Source organism: Cottoperca gobio, chromosome 6 (assembly GCF_900634415.1).
Source record: "Cottoperca gobio chromosome 6, fCotGob3.1, whole genome shotgun sequence".
Classification (NCBI taxonomy): Eukaryota; Metazoa; Chordata; class Actinopteri; order Perciformes; family Bovichtidae; genus Cottoperca; species Cottoperca gobio.
The window spans coordinates 10,259,559-10,281,582 of NC_041360.1; the positions used below are offsets into that span (position 1 = coordinate 10,259,559).

Sequence of the window (22,024 nt, forward strand, 5' to 3'; positions counted from 1 at the left end):
TGGGTGTGTATACTGTGGGTGTGTATACTGTGTGTGGGTGTGTATACTGTGTGTGGGTGTGTATACTGTGTGTGGGTGTGTATACTGTGTGTGTGTGTGTATGCTGTGTGTGTGTGTGTGTGTATGCTGTGTGTGTGTGTATACTGTGTGTGTGTATACTGTGTGTGTGTGTATACTGTGTGTATACTGTGTGTGTGTATATTCTGTGTGTGTATATTGTGTGTGTGTATATTGTGTGTGTGTGTGTATATTGTGTGTGTGTATACTGTGTGTATACTGTGTGTGTGTATATACTGTGTGTGTGTATACTGTGTGTGTGTATACTGTGTGTATACTGTGTGTGTGTGTGTATACTGTGTGTATACTGTGTGTGTGTATGTGCTGTGTGTGTGTGTATACTCTCTGTGTGTGTGATTCATAGAGAAAGTGGGAGGATCTAAAGAGAAATTAGCTGGGTTTTTTAGCAGAAATTATTACATTTAGAAATGAGCAGTGCGACGCTTGAGCATAGTGTGATGTTGCCCTAGTTTGTGTCTCATTTAATCATCTTTTATACATTTGAACATTGGAGCCAGTAAACTTCTGGTCACTTGCTTTGTAGAGTAAAGTATATAAAGTAGCACCTTTGGAAACTGGTTCAAATCATCTTTATTAGGCACTGGACAGAATATTAGCTAAGAGAATAGAAGTGTTTGAGGAGTGTGTAAATGTTAGTGCCTTATTTGTCAAAAAAAAATCAAAATGCTGCTTGATTAGCAGAGTTTTAAATTGAATATAGATTCTGAAATAGTGATCCTGAATAGTGACAATGACGGGAAATGTGAATGCAAGTAGTTCTTCAGCACTGTGATTATTATTCTGACCTTGTACTAATTATGTTTTTGCTATGAAGCACTTTGGGCTACAATTCTTGTATGAAAGTTGCCTTACAAATAAAGCTTATTATTGCATTTGCCCTTAAGCAAGGCAGCTAACACTGGTGGGCAGTAGAAGATGGTTGCGGTGTAGACTCTATTGACTCTGAACGTGGAACCATATTAATGTGATGAGGAGAATTACAAGGGAAGCAAATAATGTGTGTGTGCATGCTCCACTTTGGCAATTCATTAATGCTTGACATCTGTTGTGTAACTAAAAAAAGCTATATAACTGCCAAATCTTTAAATGCAGCCATGTCTTATCTTTTTTTTCATGTTGGTACTTATCTATCAGTCATTTCCCCTTTTTCTCTTGAGAATGCAAGTTGCAGTTTGTGTGCTGTTTACATTCTACATTAGACATCCCTGTCCTCCCCTCCTCCATGGCTGTACCCTCCCTCTGGCCATCCACCCAAGCTCTCCCTCCTCTCCTGCTCCTCTACCAGCCAATCGCAGCAGCCCGTACAATCACATGACTGTCAGAGGAGCAGGAAGATGAAGTAGAATGAGAACCGTACACCGCCCAGAAAGAGACGGCAGCAACACAGCCGTTGGAAGCCCACATACACACGCACTGGCACACAGACAGAAATATGCAAACACACACATTTAGGAAGCAGGTGTGCCAGAGTCGAGGAAAACAACACTGAACCTTTTAGTCACTAGATTAAAAACATTTACGCACGCACTGGAGAGGAGAGGACAGACTGCGCTCGTGTTTGGATTTCCTGTTAACATCATCGGTATTTGATTCCTGGGGAAGAGTTTGTCTGTTTTTCTGTATGTCTTTGAGGTAAGGAAAGCCACGTCTGTTCCAGGGCGTGTTTGGTTAATGGATAACGTTACTGGCTGGTTAGTGATTCACAGAGGGTGCAGGAATTTGACTGTTCTCGTCTGTCGAGTCTAAAGGCATTTTAAAAACTGAACTTCCTTTCATTGTTTGTGAAAATAAGCGGTTTCCTTGTGTTCTGGGACCACACTTGCAATTATCTTCCACCGTCCTAATGTCTGACTGTTAGAATCCCAATTGTTGAGTATTTTTGAATTATCTGACTTAAAACCTCCGAGTATGCATATGATTAAAACCTGCTTTAATTTCTGTTTGTTTGTCCTTTTGAATGTGCTTTTGGGACTTAGCACTAGAGTACACAGACGTCCACTGTCTGCCTTTTTAAAATGGCTGTAGGTTTGGAACCATGATGTTCCCTATTAGCTATCGATTTCACCCTGCCCCTCCCTCTTTCCCTCTTATTTTCTCTTCTCCTTTCTTTGGCTTTTTACAAGCTGATTTGTGATTTTCTTCACTGTGTTCCCCTTTTTTTGGTTAGTTTTTTGACTTTGTTCTGGTTGTGCAAGTGCTGACAGATCTGACATGTAGGTTTGATGTGTCCACGACTGGAAAGTTCCACATTGAGAAAGTGATAACTCAGCATTGTATCTGGTTTGAATTATCTCTCAAATGTGTGCGTATGTGTGCATACATGTACAGCATGCACATATGTATATGCATACATTACCCTGTTTGTGTCTCCTAATTTTTAGCCAGTCACATTCAGACAATGTTAATGTGAGGTGGATAAGGATGGGGTGATATGGCCTGGTTGTCCTGGCAACCAGTCGGGTCAGATTTACTAAATGTATCCAGGCCCGCCAGGTTTTTTTAGTGGATAATCTCTGACGCGATGAGCTTACTCATCATAGCTGTAAGGACACGATTTGATCAGATTCAATACACATTTAAAAGGCCATTCAGTCTCTTAAAAGTTCACGGCAGGTCATTTGTTTTTCTCCAAAGTCGGCTGTTTATAGAACGCCGGGGGAAGAAATCATCAAAGGCAGCACTGAAGTAAAATGAAATACTATGTTTGTGATGTCATGTGATTTCTCATCTTTGATGTCTAATCACGGTCATCAACTCCCTCAAGTTTCCACGCTCAATTGAATCATCCATGGCAATGACTTGCTAACATTATGAGAGCCACTTACGATACCAGTTTAAATTGATTTAGATCCAACCTGTCAAAGATCAGCACATGCACATGGAGCTACTTCATTAAATCCTGTGATTATTCTTCATCTGTTATTTATTACATCATTTCCAGAAGAGGTTGGTCTTAGCTGCAGTAGCAATACAACTGTTGACTTGAGGTTGTTTAATATAATTCTAACCTTAATGTTCACTTCTGTTACTTTCAGGTTAAATGACACCGTGCTGCTGGGCAATCACCACATGGAGCACGATGCCTTTTCAGACAAATCGGAGCGTGAGGCTCACGATGACTGGTACACTGCGGCCAATGAGAACGGTGGAAGAGTGACAGAAGAGAGCGACATGGACCAATCAGACGAGCTGTCCCCCGGGCCACAGGCCACAGCCTATGTAGAGCAGAGCACAGAGGAGATGGCTGAAGTGGGTTTACAGTTACAGTATTTATGTAGGGAGTTCTGCCTCGTTTTGTTTGTTACAGTTCCCTTACTGCAGTTTTTCATCTTTTTTTTTTTTAAAGGCAGCAAAAAAATGTAAAAACAAATGCATCTTCAGTGTTTTTAAAAATGTAAGTCTTCTGAAAGCCCTGTTTCTTCTCCTCCAGGAAATATACATCAGTTTAATTCTCTTTCTGGCACAGGCCCAATATTCATTAAAACGTAACTGCTTGTCTTTGAGAAATTCCCTCTTTGCATGTCCTAGTTGTCTCTGACCGTAGATTCACCAACGTGACTATAAAGGGATCCCTCACTCATGTTGTTTTGTTGTTTCTTCAGGCTGGGGAGGCGTCCCAGGTGGAGACTGTATCGGAGGAGAACAAGGGTTTGATCTGGAGCCTGCTGAAGCAGCTGCGGCCGGGCATGGATCTGTCCAAGGTAGTGCTGCCCACCTTCATCCTGGAGCCCCGCTCTTTCCTGGACAAGCTGTCTGACTACTACTACCACGCTGATCTGCTCTCACAGTCAGTAACTTAAAGTCACTATACTTTGTATGTGTGTCCATAAGAGTGTGCACATTTTAGCATTTTCCTTCAAAGTCAGATGAGTGGAATTATTATCAATCTGCTTTTTCTTTGTGTCCGTCTCCCTCACTGTCTTTCCTGCCACAGAGCTGCACTGGAGGAGAGCGCGTACGGTCGGATCAAGCAGGTGTTGAGATGGTACTTGTCTGGTTTCTACAAGAAGCCAAAGGTAAGATTATTTTTCCACAATTGTACCAGAAGTATCATAGTGGCCCAAATACAGGACAACCCTGATTATAAGAAGCATTACCTGTTAAAGTTGATGATGGCAGCTATACCATATACACCTCTCTTCAAAATAGTGTTACATAAACATTCAGACAGTTAATCATTAAAAATAAAAAAGATACATTTTTCAAATTAACTTATTTAGTAATAAATAAAATACATTAGACTTGAATAACTTCGGCTTAGTGGATTTTCAAATTCCATTTCAGCAGCAACCAGAGCGCTGGGAGATTGTTTGCATTTTTCAGACACATCTTCTAACATGGGATTCTGTACCACTGTATTTCTTGGCCGTTGGATAAATGACTGTCCTGGGTCGATTTCTGCAGTAAAAACGTCAGCAGAGACTTCGCACTTGTTTCTACTCGTTAGGAATTTATTTCCTCAGCGGCAGCAAAACGCCCAGCATGAGCCAGCAGCTAACGCCTGTAGGTTAAACTGGGCTTGCTCAACAAGCTTGCTGACGACCTCTAGGAGGCTCACTGGAGATGGAAGAGTAGAAACTTGTAACCTTGTAACCTTTAATGATTATTGTGTATTATTCTTCCTGCAATGCTGTACACTATTTCCTGCTCCCATTGATACTAATGTCGATGCATGTGCTTTCATTTTCCAGGGTCTGAAGAAGCCTTACAACCCAATCCTGGGGGAAACGTTTCGCTGCTGCTGGCTTCATCCTCGAACCGACAGCTGCACTTTCTACATAGCTGAACAGGTGAAACCAGCTTCACAACTAGAATGTCTAAATGCACCCGCTTCATCCCCTTGTGTGAAACATTTTAGCACAATTAGACTAAGAGTAACATTAATACGTGCCAGAGGGTATCTGACGCCTCTTTTCCTCACTTTCTCGCTCTTTGTTTTGTCTGCCAGGTGTCCCACCATCCGCCCATCTCTGCCTTTTATGTGTGCAATAGAAAGGATGGTTTTTCTATTGGTGGGAGCATCCTGGCCAAATCCAAGTTCTATGGTACGAAGCATACTGCAATATGTAATCCGTTTGTTCAATGTGAACAATACACACATTTAAAGTCATGCAAGGACACAACAATGGGGTCACAGGGTTGATCATGTCGAGATAAATTCCCGATTCTGCTTCGAGGCACGACAAATGACTGTCAGGATAAGCTTTTTAAGGGGATCTACAAGGAAAGATTATTTTTCTGTTCTTTAATAAAGTGCTTCTCTGTTGTAGGCAACTCTCTGTCAGCTATTCTGGAAGGCAAAGCCAGGCTGCTGTTCCTGGGCAGGGACGAGGAGTATGTCATCACCATGCCGTACGCTCACTGCAAAGGTAATAGGCCTTAAGTAAATAGTGATGACCATCACACCCATTAGTCTGTCCATGTCCTTGGTGCTATGTTAACATCGGGTGCAGGTTCCCATAATCTCCTCAAAACTGTATCGTCTCTTTGAAAAAGAGTTGTGTAGAGTATCGTTTAGAAACTATAAGGTTGGACAAAGGGTCCATTCTGGGGTTGATGTCCCTCTTGATGCTGTTGTGTTTACAATCCATTTTTGTTATTGAAAATGTAAAAATCACCTTCGCTATCAATTTAAATACTATTGGATTTATTTGCAATTATTACATAGTATGGAATAAGTACTGTAGATCAGTGGTCCCAACCTTTTTAGCGCCATGGACCGATTTCATGTAAGACAATATCTTCACGGACCGGCCTTCAAAGTGTGGGGGGGGGTGTAAATATGATGAAATAAAATGATACGACCGGCATAAAAACAAATGTAAAGTGCATAAAAAAACTCACCACTTCGCTGAATTAGTGGAAGCCCTGAGCTTGTGTCTCTGCAACGAACCGGTCCAATATAGGGGTAGGCCTATAAATTCTTCACCAACAGTAAAAGGTTTCTTCCTCTTAGTTAGTCACTAAGTATGACGCTCTCAGTGCACTCATGTGTTGATGTGGTGGCCATCAGTAATTCTTTATGTCCTTCTTGTTCATGTTTTTATCTTTCAAAAAACTCGCGTACCGGTGGTTGGGGACCACTGCTGTAGATTATTCAAATACAATTGTAAGTAAATGAAAGCAAGGACACACTGTCAGACAAGAAATACACTATATATTGCACAAAGGAGATTGAGTGGCTTAAAGATCATCTAGTTTCACGGGGGGGGGGGCAGGAAACTTTGAGTTACAGACTGCATGAGGTTCTTTGTGGATCTATGAGTTTGCACAGAGCTTAAGGTGTACACAGTGTTGCAGTCAACGGTCTCGCGTACGTGTGTCAGCAAAGATGTGCTCCACCTTTAATCCACCAATCTGTCTACACAGAGTACCGTTTACACAGGCCGCGTAACCAGTTTAGTTTTGTTAAACGGCTCGTGCTTCACCCGATGCATACTTCTACGCTTAAGGTCTTTCTTCAGATTATATGAGCATAACTATACTGATTGTGTGTTGGGCTTTGAGATTTCAGCACCATACTTCTCCTTGAACAAAACTTAGTTCGACACAATAACAGACCGGATCAAGTGAAATGTATAAAAAAAGATTTTATTTCTCTTTAGCATCCTTCCATAATGTTGTCAGACACTTAACAATAACAATCAGAGCCTGCGAAAACAGGCCATTTTATTGGACATGCAATGATGGTGCAGAATTGCCTCAAAGGATTATATCTCAGATGTTTTTGTGGCTGCCGGCTGCAGCGCTCACACTCCATACTGGACCAATTTCAAAAATAGTTTTCCCCATTAGTCACTTAGACACACAAATATGGGAAAAATGGACTCGGGTATAAAAATACCCAAGTTTCCCCATCAACACACAAACTCATCTTACATGGATACGATGGAATCTGTCTTCTGTGACAAATCATGTGTGGGCTGTAACTTTTGCAGCCATCTGTCGTAGCCAATATGTCTGGGCTACTGGAAATTAAATAGCACCCTGCTCTGAACATGAACTCTCACATGGCAGGCAGCCAAAATGTGAGATGTATGATGGGTCAGGTTTCCATTTATTCACAGAGTGTACATGGGTATGTTGTAAATTACCGTCTTTAATCTTATCTCGCAATCCAGCCAGGGACCTCGCACCTAGATCATAAATGATTTTCCTAACCGTACGTAACGCAGGGAATGATGAGAGTTATCTGAAGTCTTCCAACAGGATTCATTTGTTCTCGCCTACATTCTGTTCACTGATGTGCTGTTGCTCTGACGCTGTAATACTGTATCTCCTGTAGGTATCCTGTACGGCACAATGACACTAGAGCTGGGTGGGAAGGTTACCATTGAGTGTGAGAAAACCAAATGTTTCACAGAGCTGGAGTTCAAACTCAAGGTATATTTTTGCGTTAACATTTGTGAATGTACTTTTGGATGGTTATTGTTTTCTTACATTATAGTTGCTTGAGATGAAGGCAGTTTTAGTAAAAGGTGTTTACATTTTGACTGCAGCCTTTCCTTGGAGGCTCCTGCTCTGTGAACCAGATCAGCGGCAAGATCTTTGTGGGAGAGGAGCTCCTGGCCACCGTTGATGGACACTGGGTGAGAGCTTTTATCTTAATCTTTCAGCATCCCACTGCCCCTTATTCGATGCCACTCAGTGTTCCGTGATTTTCTATAGGAAATAGAGGCAGAATTAATTGGTGATTTAGAGGATTTAGAAGCAGGGAGACAGCAAGTGGAGAGGAGCCTGATTAGAGGGCTCTCGCAGTAAACTGAAGGATCTGAAGAAAGTGTCAAAGGGTTAGAAAATGAACTTGATCATTTTTACTTTCTGGAAATTGTTTATAAAAAAAAAAGTATAAATATTTTCCAGTTGGGATGGGACTGAACATTGTGTTGCCTTTGCTGGGTTCAGGACAGTGAGGTGTTCATCAACGAGAAGCGCTCGGGCCAGCAGGAGACGTTGTGGAACCCGAGCTCAGACATTCGCAGCAGCCGCCTCAAAAGACAAGTGGTCCAAATAGAGCAGCAGGGAGAGTTTGAGTCTGAAAGGTAAAGCACACTGGCTCGTTTCTCATGTTAAACCTGATGTCCCCAATGTATGTCAATCATTATTCTTCATTTGAAGGTCGTTAACTTGAGGGAACAAACATCAAAATTCTCGCAGCACACATTTTGCAGGTAAAACACAGGCGTAATTAATAACATTAACAATGGTATCATTTAAGTGTTTCAGTATGTCATCTCAGTGAGCCGACATGCACAATACCGGGGCTCTGAAACTGGCACACCTAAATGAAAAGCAGCCATTAGTAATATTATTAGCCACATCTTTAAAACAATTACAAAACTTCCATGACAAATGTACAATATGTATGCCCCGTGTTCACGTCATTTCAATATGCACTTGGCAGACTGTGGCAGCATGTGACCAGCGCCATCATGGATCGGGACCAGCTGCGGGCCACTCAGGAGAAGTTTGTGCTGGAGGAAGCTCAGCGGGGAGAGGCGAGGGAGAGAGGAGACAAACCCTGGACCTCAGGACTTTTCCATCAGGACCCAGTCACCTCAGAGTGGACCTACAGGCACATGGAGTATGAACACACTTACACCGAGCAAATAAAACACAGGAAATGGCACACACTGCAATTAATGTAGTTTTTTGGTCAGTATAACCAGGACTGAGCTGTACATTAAGGAAGACGAAAAAACATGGATGTAATGGCATGTTCAAATTTAAATGACACTGCATCCACAACTTATTTTATTGTTCTTTTTGGCAGCACGCGGCCGTGGGACTCAGAGCGCTGCCTGGTTCAGTTTGAGAAGGACGGAGTGGTTCAGACGCACGAAAAAAGCCAGAGGCAACACAACGGACTCTCCTACAGCCACAGCTGGGCCAGCCAACAGAAGGTCAGCCAGACCAATCACACACCTCCATGCTAGAGCCATGTTGATCTATTATTGATGAAAGTGTCATTGACATTCAATCAAAAGGAAATCTGCACTGCTTCCTTTCAAGCCAGACTGCACCTGATATGAGCCCCTTTTTTTTAACTCACTTATTTGTTGCAGTAATGCCCAGACAGCTAAACCTTATCTGTGTTGCATCAGCCAGCATTTCATTGACAATTTGTCAACAGTGAAGTTTGAATAACTTACACTTTAAGACTTTTCTGCCCCCTGCCAGGCTGAGATGAATGGGAAACGAAGGAAGGCCAGCAGCCAGCCGTCCAGCTGCAGCCAGAACACTGAGAGCAGCAGCACCACACCAGAACCCACGCACGAGTCCTCGGACAACGAAGGTGACACGCACGCACACTCACTCTCAAAAATAACATCTTATATCGAGCTACACAAGTCTTATGTTCTCGTCTGTCATGTGCCCAGGATTCTCAAACCAGTGTGCACGATGCAATAAAGAGGCGAAGGACATCGCCCTGATGGAGGCCTCCATCACATCCATACAGAAGACACAGCAGGACATCCAGAGGTGAAAATAACACACATTCACATGCACACACACGTGTTGGTGGTAGCATAATGTCTTAAGAGGTCAGATCGTGGCTATGTTATTGGTGAAGAGACCCATGTTTGCATTATTGAAACGGTTAACAGTTGTGTATAAGTTTAGGATAGTGTAAGAGGGGTTGTTTTTGACAGGTTTTCGTTTTTATTGTTTTAACATTGCTTAGGCTTAATTCCTGCTCAACATTGTTAAACAGGTGTTCACCCTGACCCTTCTCTCTCCCCGTAGGAACCTGGTGGCTCTGAGCCGTCAGCTGACTCGTCAGAGGGCCACAGACGACAGCGTGTCGCTAACAGGCCGTCACTGTCTCATCCTCTGTGTCCTGCTCCTCTCACAGCTCCTCCTCAACTACGTCTTCATCTGAACTCTTAAGGGAGGAGTTTCCCTCCGGCACTGATCTGGCACCAGATTTCTCCAAAAAAAAGCACAGACTCCAATCAGCAGATGAGGGCAGAGACCTCAGATCAGTGCAAGGAGGACAACTTTGTCCCTTTTTTGTTTCCTCTGAGGGGAGGAGCACGGACATTAAAGCAATAAACACAGCCACAGCCACCGCCTGTCAGTCATCTGCAGAGAGGAACAGCACACCCTAGTGTAGCCAGACTGAAACAGCACCGGCACCCACGCACTTTGGACAGGAAAGGAGGGATGAGAGACGAGCGCGGCTAAAGCTTTTGAAAAAAAATAAAATGTAAGATGAAGAATGATTTTGCAAATTGACAGAGGATGTTTCACCATTCCTTAGTATCTTTTTATATTGCCCTGCAATACTGTTTATCTGTTAGTGTGCCTGTATGTGTGTTGTTCGTACCTACAGTACAGTAGGCAGATCACAGCTTGGACTTCTCCTACTCCCCTTCCACTCCAGATTTGGGCCTTAATGCTGAAGCCAAAAAGAAGAAGAAGAAGAAGAAGAAGAAGAAGAAGAAGAAGAAGAAGAAGAAAAACACAACAAACAAACAAACAAGAGTATCTTCCAACAGTGCAATTCTGTGTGTTTTGTATTGATGTACGCTCAAATACACTCCGTCTCGTCTTTTAATGATGATGATTTTACCAAAACAGTATTTATAATCCGAGAGGACAAAGAGTACTTGTTTACAGGGAGCACTGTGTGTTTGTAGTGACACATAGGAAGGAAGATAATGGGAAGGAGGCAGGTCAGAGAGCCACACAGTGTCTTTGTATTTGTGTGCCTGTAGTACAGAAGTGATAATAGCATAGCACTGTTTTTTGGTCTAGACCACGACACTAGTGTGTACACAATCAGTTACATGGAGCGTGGAGGGAGGGAATGAGTGAAAATACAAGGAACATTTGAAATCTTTGGCTTAATAGGAGTTTGTGTGCATCTTGGTCCACACCACGTTCAAGTGACTGTTTTAAGATGTAAACACTTGTAAGAGTTTTTTCTTTTCTTTTTAATCAATTTGTATATATTTGTCTTGAGGTCCGTGTTTCAAAAAGAGATTTCAGAATGTATTTATTGGGTGATTAACCTTGACTTTCCTAATCTGATTCAGCTTGGAGGACGGAGACCAGGGACGACAATCGCTCTCCCAGGGTGTGGTTTTGTGTATGTTTGTGTGTGTGTGTATGTGTGAGGGAGCACATGTGTGCAAGTAAGCCATTACAGTTGTGCTATACAAAGCCAGATCTGTGATCTTGGGTTTTACTGGTTTTTAACACTTGCATTTCAGTCTCCATTGCCACTACTGATCTACCCAATGGGAGAGAATCGGAGAGCACAAGAAAGAAGTCGACTCTTTGAATGCTTTTATTTACACCTTTTGATTTGTTCTTTTTATTCTTTTCCCGTTTTCTACTCTACTGCCATGTTGTGGGGATTCTACATGCCAGATATCTTTGTCATAAGAACGATACTACAGAGAACATGATGTTGCCCGATGTTTTCGTTCATACCTGTTGCGTACTGTAGCACTACAGTAAAACATTTTAACCCTGTCACTGCGCTTGGTTTTCATTAATGTCTTCTATGGAAACATTTATTCACTGGTGTTCCAAGCAACTGGAAATACTTCACTTTACAGAAGATGGCTTCCTCTGTAGTCTAATAGTCTCCACTAGAGGGAGATGTTGATGTGGGTAAACGGAGTATTCCTCACGTTTGGGTACAAGCTGGTGGAAACTAACGAGGTGAATATACGAAGGTGCTTTGAGTATTTCCCTTTTTTATGCTACTTTATTGTGCTTTGTACTTCACTACATTTATATAGTTTTCAAACAAAGATGTTGGACACAAAACGTATGATCAGTTTATAAAATGATTCATTGTTACAGATTAAACTGCCAAAAGTAAATGAAGTAGTTAAAATTAGCTCCACCTTGTTAAAGTTGCGTGCATACTAATAAATCAATAATTATGATCCAATATAATAGTATAGCACTGACGGTAGCCTCTCTGCATTAGGAGTGCAATGTGTCGTTAATACTTCTGTACTTTTACTCCTGTGTCATTTTGAGTACAAGACTTTTACTTGGGAGTATTTTTATACTGCACATTGTCATTCTGAAGTACATGATGTGAATACTTCTTCCACCACTAGCTACAAATGCAACAGGTGACAACCCTTTCCTGAATGCAACAAAGATCTTAACCGTAGCTCACACAAGATGTAACAACATTGGTGCCAATGTTTTTGTGCAAACTATAGAATAGAGATGAGGGTTGACACTAACTGCAGAGCCTCTGTGGGCCGGAGAGTTGAACCTGAGCAGGTGAAAATCTCGTGTTAAACACCACATGGATCAACATCTTTGCCCACACACAGATTTAAGCCCCAGCGAGGGTAACGGGATTGTGACGAGGAGCCTCCCCGCAATGCAGGAGTGACTGATGTTCACGTGCACTATCACCTCACAGCACCGACGTTACTCGTGTTTTGTTTTTCCTCCGTTTTGTTTATTAAAATGTTCAGGGCTTACAAGGATCAGCAGTTCAGTTTATAAATTGCTCTGCCCGTTCCCGTAAATGTACATAGATAAAAACCTCTATACATAGACGGATAGTAATAGTATTAATAAATATTAAGTAAAAAAAAAAAAGAAGACCAATCAATAATGCATCAAAATAAAATACGTTTTAAAAAGGTATAAAATAAAAACTGTACAATGAACAGAAACAATGACACATGGGATGAGATATTTTATTGTGTATTAAGTTTAATCAAAAAGCAAATGTCTTCTGTAACAGTGCACAACCTGTCATTCGCTTAAGTGGCGTTCCCATCCACTCGACAGAAAGCCTTTGAAGTGATGCGATGAATACCTGGCATATCAAAGTGTCAAATCTGTCCAAACAAAGATTATCTGCACGTGTAGGTATGTGTGTGCGGTTTAGTGCTCATTGTTGCTACCTGGAGCCTTTATGTGTGACCCAACCTGAACTGAACTCCCCTGTTTTATACCTGCCTGCAGCAATCCCACATTGTGGTATAAAGGTTGTCAAAGTCACCATGAAAGCAATTTAATGAGTTGATAAATGGCTTTAATTTATGATTTGGCTGCAGATATTTGATAAAACGAGGTGATTGAACCCAAACGTCCTCACTGTCACCCTGGATATACTTGCTATGACTGAACCACAGCAGATCTAACTGCGTCTAAACCAGTCAATCCACATGGCTACCATCTCTTACCCAAATCTCAACAAGAGAGGTATGTGTTTTGTTTTCTATTGAAGCAGCAGAGTGGGCAGATTGGTAGCAGGGTAAAGATCAGGGGGCAATCTCCTCCCCCGTGGTTTGTTTCTATTCTCCAAAGCTGGATGTTTGAGTGGGTGCACACTGGATCATTGTGTTGTCCGACTGTATGTGTGGGACTGACGGAAGGAGCGACAGTCCAAATTAGGCCCGAGGGGAGTGCGCGTGTGTTTATTATCCAGGCGGTAAGCACTCATCCAAGGGTTTGTAACAGTTTCCCTGCCCTGGATCCCTCTTTGTCTGTCTCCATGTGTGTCAGTGTGTGTTTACTTTTCCTGGCGCTCGATGAGCGAGTGGAGTAAACTGCTCTAACACAGTATCCCACACACTGCATTAATGAACAAACTGAGGGGAACATTCAAACAACACTGGAAGTGGAGCAATATGACATCAACCAGACTTAATTAATTTTTCGAATGTTTTGTTTCTCATATACCCTGCGGAAAATCATTTCTCATTGCTGAAAATGAAAAGGAACAGTTCATTTTGAGATAGGCAAGAAAGCAAACAAATGTCTAACACGTGGTTAGCTGAGCAACAATTAACTCAGCACAAAGCAAAAAGATGGGGAAACAGCTAGCCTGGCTGTGTAACAAAATGCACCTACCAGCACCTTTAACAAACCTTTCTCTTTCTCTTCCTCTATTTCTGAAGCAACAAGCACTTTCTTCCAACAAAGAAATCAATCCTCAACTCTATCTTCTCCACCCCCCCAGTCCCCTGCCTCCTCCCTCCTACCGTCTCATTTTGTAAAAAAGATAGATGACATACGCTCTTCATTTCTCCGACTTACCGACTGACATCAACTGTTCACCATCCTCATCAGTTCCCCCCACTCTTACTTCTTTCTCCCCTCTCTCTTCAAACGAAGTTCTATCTCTCGTTACCTCTGCCCGTCCTACCACCTGCCCTCTGGACCCTATCCCCTCTCACCTTCCCCAGTCTATTGCTCCTGACCTCCTTCCTTTTCTCACTCATCTCATCAATACCTCCTTAACAACTGGTTCCTAACAATCTTAAGGAGGCGAGAGTGAACCGTCTCCTAAAGAAACCCTCACTCGACCCTTCTGAAGTGAACAACTACAGACATGTCTCTCTTCTTTCTTCTCTTTCCAAAACACTTGAGCGTGCAGTCTTTAATCAACTCTCGTCTTACCTTCACTAGAACAACCTTCTCGATCCGCACCAATCTGTTTTCAAGGCAGGCCACTCAACTGGACCAGTTGCCATACTCCAGACTGGTAGCCTACATCACCCCACGTAAAACCACAAATTAACATTTTCACACGTTCGTTTTTTGACCAGATGAACAAACAAGATATTTAAGGTGTTAATAAGTGAGTTCTAGAGGTTCTGGTAGGCACACTTTGTTAACTTAGGACAGAGCCAGGCTAGCTGTTTCCCTCTGTTCTCAGTCTTTATGCTAAGCTAACCAGCTGCTAACTGTAGCTTCAAATTTAGCGTGCAGTCATGAGAGCAGAATCAATATTAGTGTCTTGACCAAACACAAATAATTTGTGCAAATAAATTGCACGTCAATTAAAAAATTTTTAAACCCATCTATCTTTATAATTCAGAAACGTTTGTATTTCCTAATGCAGTTCCCCCCCCCCTCAGCTGCAGCATTTGAATAATGAGTTTTGCTCACGCAATCAATACATTTTCTGTCGGCAAAAAAATGCACAGAATTCCCCAAATATTGAACTATTCCTTTAAAATATGCAACATAAGTCATTAGTCTTTTATTTGGTGGTCTGTAACTTACAACAACAACAACAACAACAACAACAACAACACCGGCAACAAACGTCATTGTGTCACAGCTCAGTCGTAATGCCGACGATTATCATTACAGATGTTTTTCTATAAAAGCTTCTTTTCGAAAATAAGTTCAATTTTGAGTTGGTGTCATGTTTTGTTTTGTTTGTTAGCTTGAGCACTGAGGCACACTTAGGCAAAATGAATCCTTTAATTCACCCTCTATGATCTATGGCCTCCCCACCCTGTCCTCTGTATTCTCTCCCCAGGTGAGTGAGTGAGAGGCCAGCTGCACCGAGGCGTGTCCTGCTTGTTTTTGGCTAAAGGTCAGCGGGAGTCAGGTTGGATGTTTGCTCTGTGGGTTGCCGCTGTGTTGCAGTTCTGGCCCGTCCCAAATATACAATGAGCGAGGCAGAGACAGAGGACTTGTCTGGACGTGCCTTTCAGAGAGCAGAGGAGAGGAGGGAAAACAGAGGAGGCAGTCTTGTAGTCTGGTGCACCCTGAGGCCATGTGTGTCATGTGTCTATTGCTTTATATGTGCTGGTTGAGATCAGTTAAAATGCTGTCAGGTAAACCAGTAAATCACTGCTGACTGGATATTATGTCCTGTAATATAGGTGAATTTCTTGCTATTCCTCTGACACTGACATTGGTGTAAAGTAACTAAGTGCTGCACTTCATTTGCATTTTAAAGAACTGGTGCTTTACTTGAATATTTCTCTTTTATGCTAATTCTTGACAAAACAGTCTCCACCCACGGTCCACGTTCTGGAGCTTGGTCTTCATGGAAAAGAAGACGTTCAAACTTTACATTATTCGGAGTACTTTTAGGACTCGTCATTGTTGGCTTTAAAGTTAGAGACAGTTTCACAAAAGGTCCACTTTCTCACTTATTCTGGAGCTTTCGACCGTATCACAAGATGATGGTGAAGAAGACCACGATACTGCTGTTAAAACTGTCTTTATACTTTGTACATTAGATTTCAGAGGAAGTATTGTAGCCTTCTTTTTACTCTTTGCAGAAGAATATGTTTACGTTATACAAAACGTTTATGTGATATAATATGGCTCGGGTCAAATCTCATACAAATGCAGCTCATATATATATATATATATACCGGGTCGAAATGTGCGACATGGAAGTCTCAATGTTGGTGTTATTTTTGTACTTTAAGTGAAATTTGAATGCGGTACTTCTACTTTTACACACGATCATGACAAGCTGCTTCTTCCACCTCTGGATTACTCAAGTGAAGAAGAAAGAAACCGTTCAAAGTCATCTGTTTCTGCTTCTGATTTGAATCTTTTGTTGTCAAAACTGTTAGGATTAACACACGTCAGTCAGGATAAAGCCATTAGGTTTATGATTTGATCAGATTTACTTCACATTTAATCCAATAATTTATGAGGCGTAACTCTGTCTAACTTTGTATATTAGTATTCACTGAACCATCTCCTCCACTTGAAGAGATAATGAAACCAAACTCAAACTTTTTGGTTCCATCCAAATCGACTCTTTGAACTTGGCCTTTGATGATTCAAAGGCTGAATCATTACGTTTCACTACAAGAGGGAAACTTTTATAGACGAGTACCGATTTGTTTGGGTAGGCTGCAACAATTCCCTGCCTGTCTGTTGCCGTGCAAACCACCCACAGCATGTAATGTAAATGCGAGGAAAAGGATACAGGGTGGTCTTGTGCAGACAGGTAGACATGGCCTGTTAAAACACCGACAGAGGAGGATTCAGAGAGGATCTTATTCTCCTTTTACCTCCCAGGATGCAACATTCACATCCAGGGCTGACATGAAAAGTCTCAAAAGAAGTGAGGTGTGATAATAAAAACTCTCTGGTTCAAGTTCAAATGCAGGAAAATCCCCACCAACCAGCAATTACATAACCTTCAAACACACCGGTTTGATTTGTTGCCATGGCACTGCCCCGCCTCCATTTGAAGCTGTTGCTCTTGTCTGGTCTTGTCACCCAGCCCGTCCCAGAGTTTAACGAGACAATCACTCAACACTCTGGATTTATCACTACACGCACCATCACAAGCTCACTGTAACTTCAATTCTGCTTGGAAAAAATAGGCCATTGTGTCCTGTCTGGTCAAACACAGAAAAAAAGTGTAATACTCTGAGAGAGCAATCGATCATTTTTATTACATCCCCCGATACATGTATGAACTGCGGTGTCACAAGAGTAGTGACCTTTGACCTATAGAGCATGCATGCTGTTCTGCAGCTGTGTGAGGATGTATAGTATCTAAATATAGTATCCGGATTATGTTTGTGTTTGATCCTGTATGTTGGTTACATACATTAAAAGCTACTGTTGACTGATCTCTGCTTCCTGCTTCCTGTGTGTGTCTCATTGTTTTGTCCTTGGTCAGTTAAAGGTCAGGCATTGTTCTGATAACCCTCTGATTTGCAATCCAAGTTATTCTTTCATTTTCTTCTCTCTTCTTTTCCATCTGTCAGTCAAACAGTTGCTCATGATCTAATAAACGGGAGAGTGAAAGCTGTGACAAGGGGTCACAGCTGATGTGTACATGTGTGTGTGTGTTGAATTCCAATACAGGCGTTAAACTTGCTACCGGGATCATCGTCGGCATTAACACAGAGATGTGACACAGAGGAGTTTGTTGTTTGTTGAGGTTGTTAACCAGAGAAAGTTATATTAAAGTAAGGAAGTAACAGACATACAAAACAACCAAATAACTTACGCTGGTTTCCACGCAGTTTTGTTTTGTGTCCGTAACTCTGAATAGAGAGTTTGCCCCCTAGTGTTCAATGTAAGGAAATGCATCTCTTTATGGAGGGATATAAACGGCACCGCAGACATGGGAGAAAAGTAGATTTTTATGTGTTTTTCACCGTCCAGTGTTATGGAATATGGTGTGTAGCCATGTTTTGTGAAATATTTAGTTTAAAGATATATGATCCGCTATGCATGTACTCTATATGTTACACAGCTAGCATGCTACCAATGTTAGCTAAATATGCTGTCAAACATTTTACTAAGACATTTATTTTATAAAAAAGAGCTGTATTACGTTCAGCAATCAACATAGTCAAGCAACTGAATTGAATGAAATAGCCTGTTAGCTAATTTGCTAATTCAACAGTAACTTAGCATAACATGCTAAATTCTATTGTCACTTTCTCATAAACTGCTAACTTCCCGTGACACAGTGCATACGGTCTGTCCAAAATCTGAAGCAAAAGTTCACATTTTTCAACGTACTCGAGATCATTCTAGAATGGACAACACATAGAAGATCCCAGGGGTTTCCATAAGAATAAATGTACTTCCATTGACTTGCTTACGTACACAGAGCTTTGTGGAAACAAGTCGCAACTTTACAAACCAACATTTCTTGGGGAGTTTACAAAAAACTGAATCTGCGTTCCGCTATACACACACATACATACACGCAACAGTTTCGCAATGGAAAGATAATAAATTGCATTGCACTTACAGACATAAGTACACACAGTACATTCTGATTTCTACCGTAGAAGCCTTTGTTGCAGGGGCCACATCCTCTGCGGCGAGATCCTGACCCTAGTTTGAGAGAGAAGAAGTGTGTGTGTGTGTGTGTGTGTGTGTGTGTGTGTGTGTGTGTGTGTGTGTGTGTGTGTGTGTGTGTGTGTGTGTGTGTGTGTGTATGCACACTGCATGTGGCCTGCCCACTCAGCTCTTCCATCCAGAGCCCCAGATTCCAGTGGACCTCCCTGCTTGGGTGTTGGAGGGGGCGCTGAGGTTGGAGAGCAGGCTTTGAAGGAGGCTCCAGTGACTCATTACCCAACAATCCAACCGCCCTTTATGTCCTCTGCACCCCCCAAACATCTCCATCCTCGGCCCTGCCCCTGCTCCTTGTCTTCTGGCGCAGATAGCAGACACACAACTCCGTACACACACACTCGATGAACATTGACTGAAGAATACATTTTGTTACAGCAGAACAAGGTGGACCGAACCGCTGTGAAAGACTCCTCTGTGTCTGTGTGTGTTCGTGTGTGTAAATGTTGTACTGTTATCAGTAGCTACTGCACTAGCTCTTTTAACTTTTCTCAATTTCAACAGCATGTGGAGCAAGTTTTATCAAACAAAATCCCAGTTTTCATATTTAATGTTTCAGCCTGATATCTTATTCTCTGCCTCCATCTCTCCTGTTGGAGTCATTTCTTCACGTTTCCTTGGGGGTTGTGTAAACCTACACCGCAAACTCCTGTTCCCACAGCTCACACTGGTCATACCCCCACCTTCAACTGGTGTGTGAACACACATCTGCGTACCTCATGGGGCCAAAACCAGACATCTGCGCCCATGTTATAACAATCGGTCCAGGAGAAGTCTATGTTTTTAACATACTGCTGGGTGTCTGTGTGCAGTGCAGCTCATTAAAGATGACATCCATGGGAGATGACATCATTTGGTCTTCCTGTCTGTAGCACAAAGAGCAGAATTGCATTTTCAAACACACACTGATTCACAAAACATTAGAATAATTTGTCTCTGCATTCATGGGAAAATGTTTCCAATATACATTACGCTTTGAAATGTGTATGAAATGTAATGGGAAACTCCCGGCTCGCAGTCTGTGCCCAGATCTCAGACTTATTCAATGTAAAACAGGGTGGAGAACAAAAGGGGTCAGTGAGGCCGTTGACACATAAAGGTGCATTGCAGGGAAGAAAATGTCACATTTTGTGACTTGCAGCCCTTTTTGTTTTAGGTTTTCTTAAATGTTTGCTGAATTAAAAGCTTCTATATATACCAGTACTCAAGATGTAAATTCAGCTTCTCATTGCATATAAATTACACAACTATGCAAGTAAGGATGTTAATGATCAAGGAACCTTTTCATGAATGAGATCTCAGATTTCTATAGATATAACCGGTACATGCAGATGTAGAATCTGTGTAGAATGCCTGTGTTTACATTGCTGAAGTGGCTTGTGCTGCATTTTAATCATGCTCGTTAATATGATTAATGCTGACCTCCAATACAACCGTAGCCTATTTGGCAAAAAGGTTGGCACTGTGCTCGGTCTCGGGGCAGCGTGTGGACAGAGAGGACCATTGTGAGTTCCCCTGCTCCTTGGGAAAGACCCTTGAGCCATGACAAACAGGATTTCCTCTTATTTAAGGCTTTAGTTTCCCCACTTCCTTGTTCTATAGGGGGTTTATAAAGCAGCTACTCACAGCTTTGTAATGTCACATAAATTCAGCTTCGGGCAGCAGCGGGTTTGATGTGCCCAGAGTATTAGTGTGTCTTTGGAGTTTTTGTGAGGAGATCCATCAACAACATTTGTTTTTAAATATGCAAAAGGATTTTTCTCAGCAGCCATTTCACTTGTCATAGTATGAAAAGCACAGGTGTAATTAATGACATAATCTTGTATGTAATTTATTTTTATGAATCTGTTCCACTCTATGCTATGACACATCACTTTGCTGTTTGCTGTGAGAAAGACCTGTAATAGATCAGTTGAACTATTTAACTAAACCAAAAAGAGAAATCTAATTGCAACTGTCCAATGTCAGTGCTGACTGCCAGCTGGATTTTTATAATTTATTTAAAATGACAACCTTGTTCATGTCATTGTCACTAGAACCAAGAGGAGAGACCACATCAGTCCAGTGTTAGCCACTCTACACTGGCTTCCAGTAACTTTTAGAATTTATTTTAAGGTCCTCCTCCTTGTTTACAAAGCCCTAAACGGAACCACACCAAGTTACACTGCCAACTCTCTAATCAACTATGTGCCCCCAAGAACATTACGATCATCCGCTACTGGTTTATTAAATGTTCCCAGAAACATCCAAAAGAAAATTGGGGATGCAGCCTTTTGCAATTATGCACCAAAGCTATGGAACACTTTACCTGCAGACATTAGGGAGGCAAGCTCACTCAATATCTTCAAAAGTAAGCTAAAAACATATCTCCTTACTTTTGCCTTTTAATGGTGATATTTTATATCTCTTTACTTTAGCCTTTTAATAGTGATATTTATATCTCTTTACTTTAGTCTTTTAATAGTGATATTTTATATCTCTTTACTTTAGCCTTTTAATAGTGATATTTTATATCTCTTCACTTTAGTCTTTTAATAGTGATATTTTATATCTCTTTACTTTAGCCTTTTAATGGTGATATTTTATATATGTTTACTTTAGCCTTTTAATAGTGATATTTATATCTCTTTACTTTAGTCTTTTAATAGTGATATTTTATATCTCTTTACTTTAGCCTTTTAATGGTGATATTTTATATATTTTTACTTTAGCCTTTTAATAGTGATATTTTATATCTCTTTACTTTAGCCTTTTAATGATGATATTTTATATCTCTTTACTTTAGCCTTTTAATAGTGATATTTTATATCTCTTTACTTTAGCCTTTTAATAGTGATATTTTATATCTCTTTACTTTAGCCTTTTAATGGTGATATTTTATATATTTTTACTTTAGCCTTTTAATAGTGATATTTTATATCTCTTTACTTTAGCCTTTTAATGGTGATATTTTATATCTCTTTACTTTAGCCTTTTAATAGTGATATTTTATATCTCTTTACTTTAGCCTTTTAATAGTGATATTTTATATCTCTTTACTTTAGCCTTTTAATGGTGATATTTTATATATTTTTACTTTGCCTTTTAATAGTGATATTTTATATCTCTTTACTTTAGCCTTTTAATAGTGATATTTTATATCTCTTTACTTTAGCCTTTTAATAGTGATATTTTATATCTCTTTACTTTAGCCTTTTAAATCAAATCAAATCAAATTTATTTGTATAGCCCAATATCACAAATTATACATTTGTCTCAGTGTGCTTTACAGACTGTACAGGTTACGACATCCTCTGTCCTTAGACCCTCGCATCGCACAAGGAAAAACTTCCTAAAAGAAACCCCAAAATTAAAGGGGGAA

General features: G+C 41.1%; 1 protein-coding gene across 4 annotated transcripts in view; it reads left to right on the top strand.

The window, feature by feature from the left end:
* osbpl5 (oxysterol binding protein-like 5) overlaps positions 1 to 11,565 on the top strand; it is a 45,407-nt gene extending 33,842 nt beyond the window's left edge. For 2 of the 4 annotated variants that reach the window (XM_029434090.1, XM_029434091.1), the window contains 14 exons: positions 3,114 to 3,327; positions 3,681 to 3,865; positions 4,013 to 4,094; positions 4,770 to 4,868; positions 5,027 to 5,123; positions 5,349 to 5,447; positions 7,364 to 7,461; positions 7,578 to 7,667; positions 7,984 to 8,120; positions 8,483 to 8,662; positions 8,852 to 8,981; positions 9,259 to 9,373; positions 9,459 to 9,561; positions 9,826 to 11,565. In XM_029434090.1, the coding sequence (XP_029289950.1) occupies positions 3,114 to 3,327; positions 3,681 to 3,865; positions 4,013 to 4,094; positions 4,770 to 4,868; positions 5,027 to 5,123; positions 5,349 to 5,447; positions 7,364 to 7,461; positions 7,578 to 7,667; positions 7,984 to 8,120; positions 8,483 to 8,662; positions 8,852 to 8,981; positions 9,259 to 9,373; positions 9,459 to 9,561; positions 9,826 to 9,961 (1,765 nt within the window). In that variant the 3' untranslated portion in view covers positions 9,962 to 11,565. The remainder of the gene's footprint in view (positions 1 to 3,113; positions 3,328 to 3,680; positions 3,866 to 4,012; positions 4,095 to 4,769; positions 4,869 to 5,026; positions 5,124 to 5,348; positions 5,448 to 7,363; positions 7,462 to 7,577; positions 7,668 to 7,983; positions 8,121 to 8,482; positions 8,663 to 8,851; positions 8,982 to 9,258; positions 9,374 to 9,458; positions 9,562 to 9,825) is intronic. The other 2 variants (XR_003832391.1, XR_003832392.1) reach the window with 2 other exon arrangements.
* Positions 11,566 to 22,024: the final 10,459 nt, after the last annotated feature.